The following is a 12,448-nucleotide window of genomic DNA, read 5'->3' as shown; positions in this document are numbered from 1 at the left end:
CATCTGGGCATCCAGCAGAATAAGAGTGCGCACTTCTGAATGTCTCTAATGTGATCTTTTTAATGTGATTAAATTGGATAATGCATTTCTAAATATTGCTTATGTGTTATATAGTGCATAGGATGTAACAGCTGGCCAGCTTCCAAACTATCAGGACAACTTCCACATGCCCAAACCATCAGTCAGCTCAAGCTAAGATGATTAAAAAAAACACACAGGTTTAGGCACCAAGACCTTCAAAACTTCATGCCAACAGAAAGAAAGAAGTTGAGTCCTGAACAGACAATGCTGTTAATAATAACATAAAAATAATAAATAAATAAATGTTCACACCCTGGTATAAACAACACACAAGAAAATAAGGGGGATTGAGCAGCTATTGCAGCAGTGATCATTCAAACATCTACTGTTATGTTAAGTTTACTTATGCAGCTGTACATTGTTCATCATATTCATCACTGCCGCAGTAGACTTAGCTATATGGCTAGATTACCCTAGCTTAGTACACTTGGGAGGTGGAAGAAGAAGGGTCCAGGAGCCCCTGGAGATTGGTTCTAACAAAGCCTGATCTAGACCAAAAGATGGAATCAAGCTTGTAATGGTTTGTAAAAGTTTGTGTAGAGGGGAAAGCTTTAGCTTCTAGAATACTTCTAAAATCCAGCCCTTTCCAAAAAGCCATAAACGAAGCCAAGGCCCTTGCAGAATGGGCCTTGACCCTGCATGGAATAGTTTTGCTGTTGTCAGTATAACAAAAGATAATAGCGTGAGACAACTTTTGGAAATAGTATGTTTTGACATAGATTGTCCTTTCTTACCTTCACAAGAAATGAGCAATTGATCAGAAGATCTGAAAGATTTAGTTCTGTCAAGATAGCACCCAAGTTGTCTGTCAACATCCATTTTTAGGTTGAGAAAAGAACTCTGAGATGGATAGCTTGGCTGAGCACAGACATGGACACCAGTTTAGGCATAAAAGAATTATTAGTTCTCAAAGAAACCCTGTCTCTGAGGAAAAGGAGATGGGATTGACTCATAAGAAGCTTGCAATTCAGATACACTTCTAGCAAAGATCAGAGTAATCGGTAAAACTGGTTTCTGAGTTAAGATCCTCAAGTCAGCCAGGTTAGCTGGTTCAAATGGAGCAGGTGTTAACTTCTCTAGCACAAAATTAAGATCCCAAGGAGAGGCCACCAGTTTTCTTGGAGACCTTTTATGCAAAACCCCTTTGAAAAACATTTTGATATGAGAATGCATTGAAAAGGAGAACACACAGGCAGAAGCTCAACAAAGGAATAAGAAAGGCTGTATGATAAAAATTCACACAAATAATGTAAAACCAGAGAACAACTAGTTCTGAATGGGTGCTGGTTATGTTGCTGGCGTCAACTAAAAAAACAGCCACATTTGCTAATATTTAGTTTTCTAGTAGCAGGCTTTATGACCTCCATTAGTACTTGCACATACTCAAATAGGTGCCTAAAGGGAATTAAGACCCTATCATCCAGGCAGTCAACTGAAGATGATTGTGTTAAGGGTGTATCAAACACCCCTGATCTTGTGAGTAGATCCAGTCTGTGAGGAAGCCTGTGGTAATTGTCTCTGGTCACTTCCAAAAAGAACCACTGTTGCCTTGGCCAAAAGAAAGTCACCATAATGACCTTGGGGGATTTTCTCTGAATGGATATCAGTGGAAAGGGTGGAAAAGCATGCAAGAACATTCCTGCACAAGATAAAAGACATCTGTCTTCCAGGCCTTCTTGCATGGAGTCCTGGAGCAGAATATCTTGCCAGCTGATTGCTCAGAGAGGAGGCAAATATGTCCGCTTGAGGAACTATACACAGATGGGATCAAATCTTGGAAGACCTCAATCTATTTCCCATTCATGAGGGTGTGACCTTGTCCTACTCAGCTTGTTTGCCACGCAATTTTGCTCCAACAAAATTGTAGGATGACTGTAGAGTCCAACTGTTCTGCAAATTTACATTCCAAGCAAGTATGGCTAGTCTGGGAAGGGAGTATAACTTGGCTCCTCCTTGCTTGTTGATGTACCACATTTATTTATTTATTTATAGTTTGTTTGTCAGGATAGTCCATTGGGCAATGAGGAGCCTGTTTTCAATGGAGTCCTGGGGAGAAAAGCTCCAGAAAATTACAAATTACAGATTTAACATAAGAGTAAGTTATTAGAGAAATGTCATGTGCACGAATGAAGCAAAATTAAACACATAGAAAAACAAATATTAGTAGAGTGTACATATTAGTACAATGCAATAAGAGTAATAATTACAAACAGTCAAAGTTTTTAACAATTTAATACATTAGCACAATGCAATAACAGAAACAGTCTAAATTGTTTAACAGTTATGTGGCATTGTCTTTAGTAACTTGAAGAGGTTCTGGGGACTAAAGTTTATTCACAGAATTGAGTGCATTGATCAGGGTAAGCATCTCTTTTATATTTACAGTGGTTATAAAAAGTGTGCACACCCCCTGTTAAAGTGCCAGGGTTTTGTGATATAAAAAAATGAGACCACAATAAATCATTTCAAAACTTTTCCCACCTTTAATGTGACCTATAACCAGTACAATTCAATTTAAACTGATGAAAAGACAACACAAAAACTGGTCAGAGAGGCTGTCAAGAGACCTATGGCAACACTGAAGGAGCTGCAGGAATTTCTGGCAAGTACTGGTTGTGTACTACATGTGACAACAATCTCCTGTATTCTCCATATGTCTGGACTGTGGGGTAGGGTTGCAAGATGGAAGCCTTTTCCTACACAGAAAAACATCCAGACATGGCTAAAATTTGCAAAACAATACAGCAAGTCTCCCAAAAGCATGTGGGAAAATGTGTTACGGTCTGATGAGACCAAGGTTGAACTTTTTGGTCACAATTCCAAAAGGTATGTTTGGCACAAAACAACACTTCCATCACCAAAAGAACACCATCCCCACGGTGAAGCATGGTGGTGGCAGTATCATGCTTTGGGGTTCCTTTTCTTCACCTGGAATTGGGGCTTTAGTGAGGGAATTATGAACAGTTCCAAATACCAGTCACTTTTGGCCCAAAACCTTCAGGTGTCTGCTAGAAAGCTGAAGATGAAGAGGAATTTCACCTTTCAACAAGACAATGACGCCAAGCATACATCCAAATCAAGAAAAGAATGGCTTTACCAGAAGAAAATTAAAGTTTTGGAATGTCCCAGCCAGAGTGCAGACCTAAATCCAATAGAAAATCTGTAGGGTGACCTGAAGACGGCTGTGCACAAGAGATGCCCTCGCAATCTGACAGATTTGGAGCACTTTTTCTAGGAAGACTGGGCAAATATTGCTAAGTCAAGATGTGCCATGATAATAGACTCCTACTGAAGAAGACTGAATGCTGTAATTAAATCAAAAAAAGTGCTTCAATAAAGTATTAGTTTAAGGGTGTGGACACTATGCAGCCAGCTTATTGTATGCTTTTTGTTATATTATTTCCCCTAACAGAATTGTTTTTCAATTGAATTGTACAGGTTACAGGTCACATTAAAGGGGGGAAAAGCTTTGAAATGATTTATTGTGGTCTCATTATTTTATATTACAAAAACCTGGCATTTTAACAGGGGTGTGTAAACTTTTGTATATCCACTGTATGTGTTTGCATCTGTCCTTGGTGTCCCACGCACCTTGTAATTTTATCACTCCTGTCACTGCTCCCCAAGCAAAGTCCGATGTGTCTGTGGTGACTGACTGCTTTGAGGCAGGCAGAGGGAAGAGCAGACCTGGATTTAAGGAAAATACCTGTCTCCACCAAGTGATTTCTCTTCAAACAAACCCCAGTACTGGAATCTGAAGAGACCAGAGATATTGGTGTTGGGACCAGACAGACTTCAGATACCACTGTTAACTTTCTCATGTGGACTCTTGCCAGGAGTATTATGAGAATCATAGATGCCACGAGACCCAAAATCCTCAAGTATTCCCTCAGTGGCTGAAATCTGAGTGGAAAACCCTAGGAATAGACCTAGATATGTAATTTTTCCTGTGGAAGAAAAGCTCTTTGAACTGAAGTGCCTAGCTGACACCCTGGAACACAAACTCATATGAGAGACTCAAAAAAGACTTTTGAATGTTCTTTTGGAATCCCAGCTTATGTAAGCGATCTCTCACCAAAGTGAATGGTTTCTGACACTTTGAAAAAGACTCTACAAAGATAAGCAAGTTGTCTAAATATAGAAACATATGGATAACCTGTAGCATACAATGAGCTACAGCTGGAGCTAGACATGTTGTGGATACTTGGTGCAATGGATAGTAACTTGCAATTATCATATAAAATCTTCTATTCAGTCACTGTCAATCAACATTACACAGCTCATTCAACTCCTGCCTTTCCCTAAACCTCATTCCTCCTCCAAAAACATTATTCTGCATGTACTGTTTCCGCAATTCCCATTTTTTCTATGAAATTTGCTCCTACACTTTTCTAATGATCCCACTTCCAATTCCTTTATCTCCATTACTGTAGTCATTACTTCTAATATGGTTGGTTTAGACTTAGATTTGTATTTTCTAGTAATTGCTTTTTGGCAGCCACAGGAATTAAATCCAGCAAGGTTTTACTATACTTCCAATTCTGTATCACAGCTCAAAAAATAATTTCTTTAGTTACACCAGTATTTCTGACAGAGAAGTCTGCAGGGATTTTAAAAGTCTGCCAATCCATTAGCCCCATAAAAAATATATTCCCAATTATCTCTTTTTTTTCTCCATCACACCCCCAACATTTGCAATCTACCTAACAAAAAATTTATTTGGAGTCTGCTTGGGGTATAAAAAAATATGGCTTCTTATCAATAGCTTGACATACAGGTGGTCAAGTCTACCAATGCCCCAAACTGTTCCATGAAAGTCGGAATACTGAATACCAGCATACCCAAAACAAATATCAAACCTTGAAACTCTCTAATACTCTGGGGCCCAAGAACAAGCATTACCACTGGTCCAGAATGGAAGCAAGTTTCAACAGTCAGTAATGTTGGTGATGATGTTTGGCATTCAGGAATCACACAGGTGGACTCGACCACCTGTGTCGAGTTACTGATAGCAAACTTAAACATACCTGTGCAAACACTTCCAAGCAAAAATCCTAAACCTTCCAGACTTTGTTGCATATTTGGAAGCCATACATATACACATATGCTCCCACTGCTTCTTTGTAAATTACTTATCCAGTCTCTCTTCCCAATCCTTTCTAACTGTCTTTGATTGATTCCTATAGTTAATGTGCAACATTTTACATGTCCTACTAATTATCCCTTTTTAACAACAGCTTCTGTTCTAGATACTACTAAAAATTCTACCAATTCTGGTCTTTCACTTAGGATTCCCCTATTTCTTTCTCTTTGCCTATACCCTGATGTCAATCCTTGATAGGGAAGGCAATATCTAACTTGCAGCCCAAATGAATTCTTGGCCTCTTCCCATTCTTTTACCTTTCCTTCTCTAATTATTTGTTCCTAATAAATTGGTTCCTTTGCTAGTTTTCTCCAGCAACATAAAAACATTTTCAGCCAAAACAAAACCTAAAAATGTATCATCCTCTCTAATTACATTAAAAAAGAGCACAGTGGATACATTTAAAATATGCAGTGTTAATCTGTTGAACGACCAATTATCCCAACCTCTTTTTCAAACCAGGTTTTACATTCACACACTCAAAACACACATTTACCTGATTATCTCCATTTCTTTTTCAAACTGGATTTATGAAAAAGTCCTATTCATTCCCCCTCCAAATGGGATCCTACAGTTGTCATCCCTGTGGTTTCTCCTTTCAGTAGCTCACAGTCTATAACTCCCACACATATACTTTTAAGAACAATACCTACAACCACATACATAGTAAGAATGAGTAATTACATGCTCATAAAGTGTTTAAGTGTTTCGTATTTTTAGTTCAGACTCCTCTTAATCTTGTCATATAATGTAATAATATTTTTCATATACAACATAATACTGTACATGGCAAAATGAGAAAACATGCATACTTTTTTAGAGACTGCACTTGATTGTATAAGATGGGAACATTATCTGGGCACAAAGCAGTTACCACATGTTTTGTTGTTTTCACAACACTTCTGTTTAGCTACTGCCACAACAACACAGTCGACAGTCAGGTTTACCTGCTGCAGAAATGAAGGCCACAATCAGATTTGTCAAGCAACACTTCTACTTCTTGGAAGGGTCTGGAGAACTCTGTTGGTTTTCTTCAGCATAAATCTGCCTGTCTCATGCCTACATAGCTCTGAGGTCAAACATCTCTACCAAGGGATCTACTCAGGAAGGTGACAGGAGAGACTGGAAGGATTCAGTGAGCACCTGTGCCAAGGCCATTTGGGTGTGCTTGGGCCAGCCCACTTTCTTTTGCTTCTTTAGGAGAACTTCACCAAACCGGAGGACATTAAGGGGGTGAAACTAGCTGGCCTCTTTGGTTGAAAGTGCTCTAAGAAGGATGGCCCTGAGTCTGACTCTACCTCAGATTAAGGGTAACAGTCCAAAATGAGAATTTTTGATCATCTGTCCTACCAATAAAAATCTCTCCTCAGGAAAGTACCCAGAAGGACACAGGCCCTGGACAGAATGCCCCCACACCAGCACAAGGGGAGGGCTTATGCAAATGATGTTGCAGTATTGGAACAGAGCTTGACACCTGAATTATAACAGACACCAAAATCTCTGAAGTCCCAGTGTCAGTCCATGTAGAATGGGGGCATGGCACTGATGTCAGCCGTCGCCACCAAAGGTCCTGACGATGATATAAGAGTTCCTGCCCCCTAGGGCATAAAAGACATGATTTCAACACAGAAGGGGGTGTTGTCGATCTGCCCATTGAGGTCTTGGCTATAAGCTCCAAAGCCAAAAGGAACCACTGGCTTCAAAGGCACCAGTGACAAAGGTGTTCATGCCAGTGACATCATTGACCTAAGAGAAAACCAAAGAGACACTGTCAGAGCAAAAAGTGAGCTTGGTGGTCTCTAATAGGTTTTGGCAGGGAACCTTTCCTGATCCAGCCTAGTATGAAAATGGGAATGGAGGAGGCCTCAGGTCAATTTGGGCTTGCAGCATGGCTTGAGAGAGCATGTCACAGATATCATCTATGATGGCTCTGGAATGTGAAATTAACTTTACAGATGGGGAGTATGGTGCAAGTCAACTCCACCTCCAGTAAGGAAAAATCAGTATTGTGTCAAAAAGACACTATATTCAGGCCTAAGGCAGGAAGTTCACTGATGACCTTAAGGAATAATTTGGACACAACAGATTCCACAGAGGATTCCCTTTCCTCCCTACAAGGGACCTTTGCAGGGGGAAAGGGCAGAGAATAATTATTTTGCTCTCTCTCTCTCATGCTTGTTACAGCTAGCAAATCTATGATTTTCTTTCCCAATTTTATGACAGTTATTCTTTTCATCACAAGAAGACCTAGAAGTAAAAGATACCTGGCTCTCATCACAGGAAATTAAACCTTTAAAAAATAATTTTATTTTCCAGTCATAACTCATTTATTTACTTTTCACAAACACTGCAATGTTCCTGCAGATGGGAAGCTTCCAAACATACTTCACATGATGATCCTGGGATGGAAGTTCATAACCAAATGAAATACAGTTCTTAAGGTTGGCTTTTTTCAAACATACCAAAAAAAAATTGTTGAAGACACTAGCTGCAGTGGCAAAGCCAGCAAATAATACCTACCCTGACTCTGCACATGCTGAACACAGCAGTACACATACAATGGTGCTTAAGAATGGTGTGGAATACAACCAAGCCGAACAAAGTCAAATAGAAATTTTTCATTTCAAAAATGAAGAAATCACTTCTAGTGAAGAAATTACGAAATTCTAAAAGGCTAATCTCAAACGTCCAAGAATGCCAATCCAAGGTACAGAAACCTGGGGATGGCTGCAATCAATGTTATCCTGCAGAACAGCAGGCAAGATCTGGTAAAGGAGTCAGACAGGGGATTACTGGCACTGAGAATGAGTTGAAACCTTGAAAAGTTTGTATTGGCGCCAAAGTGAATGCAAACTAAAGCTATACTCCTAAAAGTAGAGGCAGTTGAACACCACCATGTCAGATCTCTTATTCTGAACTAAATTTTGAAATAATCAGCTACTGAAATGCATGTAGTTGCACATGCCCAGTATTCACACACTATAAAGCCAATGCAAGGCAAAACTCAAAAATGTAATGCTTTAGCACAGTATAACAGTTACATCACCAGTCAAGGATATAAGACATGAAGGATTCCCTCTTTTGTAGCCCATGAATTTAATACATTGGGCTTGGCTGTCATTATCAAGCCTGACTATTCTAAAGAAAACCCCTGCACAGCTTCCACCATTCACAGGTGTTATAGCTATAATATGGCACAACTGGCTTGACCTGCAGTGGTACACTTGTCAGAGAAGAATAAACCAACATTCAGCCCACAAGCGTACAGAGATGTAAGATGATCTGTTTTGGGTAAGAAGGGGGGGGGGCAAGGTTCAAAGCTGAATCTCTAATGGAAACTAGGGATCACAAAGAACTGACTTTTTATTATGAGAAAAAGTGGAGGTATTTGTTGCTTCACATAAAGAGGTTTGGACACTCATCCAAAGGTCTACTGCCTGCCTACCCACAGAAATACAGAAGCATGTGGGCCAATGACCTACCTGCCAGAATCACATGGCCCCAACCCCGTAGGATGACTTCCAGCAGCCACTCCACTTCCCAGTTCCTTGAAAAAGAGTGCAATCCATGCACTCACTTGGACCTGGATCTCACCAGGTCAGGGACTGAGCTAAGACTTGTGTCCAGATAGGACATTGTACAACCTACACTGATCCACCTGATTTTAGGCTTGCAGCTAGAGATAGAATGAGACTCGTGCTAAATGGCAAAAGACACTGAGGAAGGATGGAGTCATAAGCTGGGACAAAGGTTGAGCCCAGAAGTAAAGTGACAAATGTCTTACTGAGGTCCATGACATCCATAACAGCCTCTTCTGCACCTTGAAAGTGACCAGTCATACTACAAAAACAAGCTGGAATGGCAAGAACATAGCTATGCAAATCTGTCTGCCATCAGCTGTAGAACTGATATTTAAAAATTCTGTCAGCATGCCACACACTTCCATGATTTTCCCAGAATGCTGGTGAAACTCACAGGCATATAAATGCCTGGGTCCTTCTCAGACCTATCACACAGCAGAACACTTACCCTCCTCAATTAGAAGTGTCCGTTATCACAACTGCTGCAAGAAGCCACATTAAACATCTGAAAGATAACCAGTAAAAAAGATAAAGTTATTCTTTAAATACCTCGTTCTGTCTTCTTCATGAGAGTATTATGGCAGCCAAGAGGATTCCCTAAATCTCTCCAGGTGTTACTATTCATCTTTTTTAATTTTACTTCAATTTTTCCAACTGCTCCTGCTATGTGCACTAAAAAAAAAAAAAAAAAAAGATAAGTCACTTTCACATTCAGAGTGATCATGCATGTCAAACACAATAATGCATTTATCAGCTATACTATATTACCCACGGAAACTTTCATCCAGTGCATCTCATGATACATTTATCAGACACCTTATAATGTATATAAGCTCCAACTCTTTTAGTGTGTATATATCAGTTTTATAAAGACCAACAAAGTGAGCAAAATATTCTAACAATACCATGAGCTTAGAAAATATTATTATTTTTATTTATTTATCATAAATAAATAAACATGGACCCACAGACTACAGTACCCTATGGGGAGGTTGGTGCACTTGACCAACCATTTAGCAGGTTTTCTTTTCCTATCCCATGAATCAAAGGACAACACAGAAAGCAGTAAAAAGTCTGCAAACTCTAAAAGGAAGGTTGCAGTAAAAAACTACAGCGGTGGTATTCGCATCATTTTTTTAAAATTATTCTCTGGCAAGCAACCAGATATGAGCTGGGAATGGTGAGTGACTGAGTGTTCGTGTAAACAAAAGAGTCTGAAATACAGTGCAGACATACTTTATTTTATGTTTTCTTTTTTTATTGTTGTTAGACTACTGATGTGCACAATTTATTACTTGCAAGCAAACAGATAAAGGTTGTAAGGACTGGAGAGCAACTGCTAAGTTTGTGCAAATACATTGTATGGTCACTATGCATTTTTATTATTATTTTTTTTTATTATGTGCATTTTTGAACAAAAGCTGCAAACATCCTTATGGTTAGATTTGGCTTTAGCCTCTGCAATGAAGAATGAATAAATTCATTAACATGCCTACAACGTAAAAGTGTTGCATTTTATTTATATCTTTTTGCAGTACCTTCTAACCAGACTCCTGCAGCTGTGAAGGGTTTGACACCTGTCAGTTCAGTATAGTCTGCATTATTTGGCTCCTAACGATGTGGACATACAACAAAAGGGTCTCACTGAGACAGATACCTGGTGTCAAAGCCATGGCCTGAAGCTCAATGCCAAAAAGTGTACTGTCATCCCCTTTGGTAAAAACTCTGTACCCAAGAACTACCACATAGCTGGTAGTCTACTAATGCCAAAAATGTGATGAGACCTTGGGACACAGGTGGACAGTAGTCTCTCCTTTGATAATCACATCGCCACAGTGGTCAGGAAATCCTTCGACGTGGCTCACCTCATCACAAAATGTTTCTCATCCAGAAAAAAAGAGGTCATTGTTCCCCTCTACTCATCACTCATTAGACTCATTATAGAATACAACGCCCCTTTTGGTATGTACCTCACAACACATCTACAACAACTGGAAAGGCCACAGAAATACCTCACAAAGAGGATTACTGGCTTCAAACAGATGCCCTACACAGACCGTCTCAAAAAACTCCAGATTTACTCCGTCACATATCACCTACTCAGAGGCGATCTCTGCCTAACATACAAAGCTATGTCAAACCCAGAGCTGTTGGACATGCTCCACTTAAAGAAATCCCAATCCCTCCAACCTGCACGCTCTAGGGACCTAAACCTTGTCACCACAATAAACAGAACATGCTGGAAGGATAGATTCCTGTCCCAGAGACTTCCCGTACTCTGAAACAGACTACCTATCTATGTCAAACAAACCTCCTCATTAGCACTCTTCAAGAAAAAGCTTGATGATTGGATGAGAAATAGGAAATTCACCCCAGGGATCACTTCTGTGGCTCTGCTCGACAGGAGCACAGGAAAATAATTTTCTTGGGTGGTGAAAGCCAGGGTACATTTTTGGCAAGGCTTATCTAGGCCCTAGGGCCAATAGCCTAGTACCTATGAACCTATGATGTTCAGAACTGCCTGATCTTCAACATCTATAATATGATTATTACTGCACTGCTTTTATGCAGTCTCCTCTTGCATTTTGAAAGATTTCTGCATTTTTTTTTTTTTTGCTCTGTGGATGGATTTTGCTGGCCATTCCCTAATGCATAGTTGAGCTAATTCACAAAATGTTATGTTATACCAGTTTTTAATACAACATACACCATTTATTCATCAAAGACTGTAGACACTAAATTTGAGAATGAAGTACTGAAATGCAATGTCGTCTGCAAACAGTAATATTTGCATTAATATCAGTTCTCTTAATATTAAATTATTCAAATGACTTTTAGTTTGGAGAGATCGTCCATACTGACTTGGCGTATGTTGTAAGGTTGTTAACACTTATAGAGTTAGCATGTGTTGTTAACATTTCTTATGTCCTGAGCATGTGTACACTTCTCTTTAAATTCTGCTACACATGGTTCACAAGAGGTTACTTGGCTAGCAGCTCTAGAGCATTTAGTTCTAGACCATGGCTTTGGCACCAATCATTTGTTTGTGTTACCTCTTCTTGTAATATGTTGACATTATTGGGGGACTCAATGACTGCTCCCAGTTCGCAATCATCAGCTAACTTGGTGAGCCAAAGGCAGTCTACTTTGGCTTGGAAGTCTGAGAACAGAAGCCAAACAGTAAGGGGCCCAGCACAAACCCCTTTGGTAATCCACTAGTGACAGGTCTACTGGTGGAGGTGGAGTCACCAGTTATGACAGAGTGCATTCTGTCAGTGAGTGAAATGGCTACCCATCTAGTAATGAAAGGGTTAATCCATATCTGGGAGAGTTTCTCAATGATACCAGAGTGTGAAATTGTGTTGAAAGCCTTGGCAAGGACCTTCGTCCATGGCTTTGGTGACTTTCTCAAAGAAGTCTACCAGGTTTACTAAACATGATCTACCCTTAATGAAGCCAAACTGCGTTGGGTACAGCTTTTGGAAGTCGCCTATGTCCTTGTTGATAAGGTCCATAATTTTTTATTTTATTTATTTATTTTTATTTTACATTTGTTGACCGGGCTAGTCCAACTGGATTTATGTACATTTTCAGTGGAGGCCCGGGGAGAAAAGCTCCAGAGGTATAAGAAAATTTTACAAAT

General features: G+C 39.6%; 1 protein-coding gene across 1 annotated transcript in view; it reads right to left on the bottom strand.

Moving 5' to 3' along the window:
* Window positions 1-12,448, bottom strand: part of LOC122797320 (cytochrome b5 reductase 4) — a 1,879,111-nt gene that overhangs the window by 616,757 nt on the left and 1,249,906 nt on the right. The window contains exon 8 of the mRNA XM_044066139.1: window positions 9,355-9,477. Within this exon, the coding sequence (XP_043922074.1) occupies window positions 9,355-9,477 (123 nt within the window). The remainder of the gene's footprint in view (window positions 1-9,354; window positions 9,478-12,448) is intronic.

This window comes from Protopterus annectens, chromosome 1.part0, assembly GCF_019279795.1.
Source record: "Protopterus annectens isolate FY-2018-M chromosome 1.part0, PAN1.0, whole genome shotgun sequence".
Taxonomy (NCBI): domain Eukaryota; kingdom Metazoa; phylum Chordata; order Ceratodontiformes; family Protopteridae; genus Protopterus; species Protopterus annectens.
This window is presented reverse-complemented; position numbering and strand designations above follow the sequence as displayed.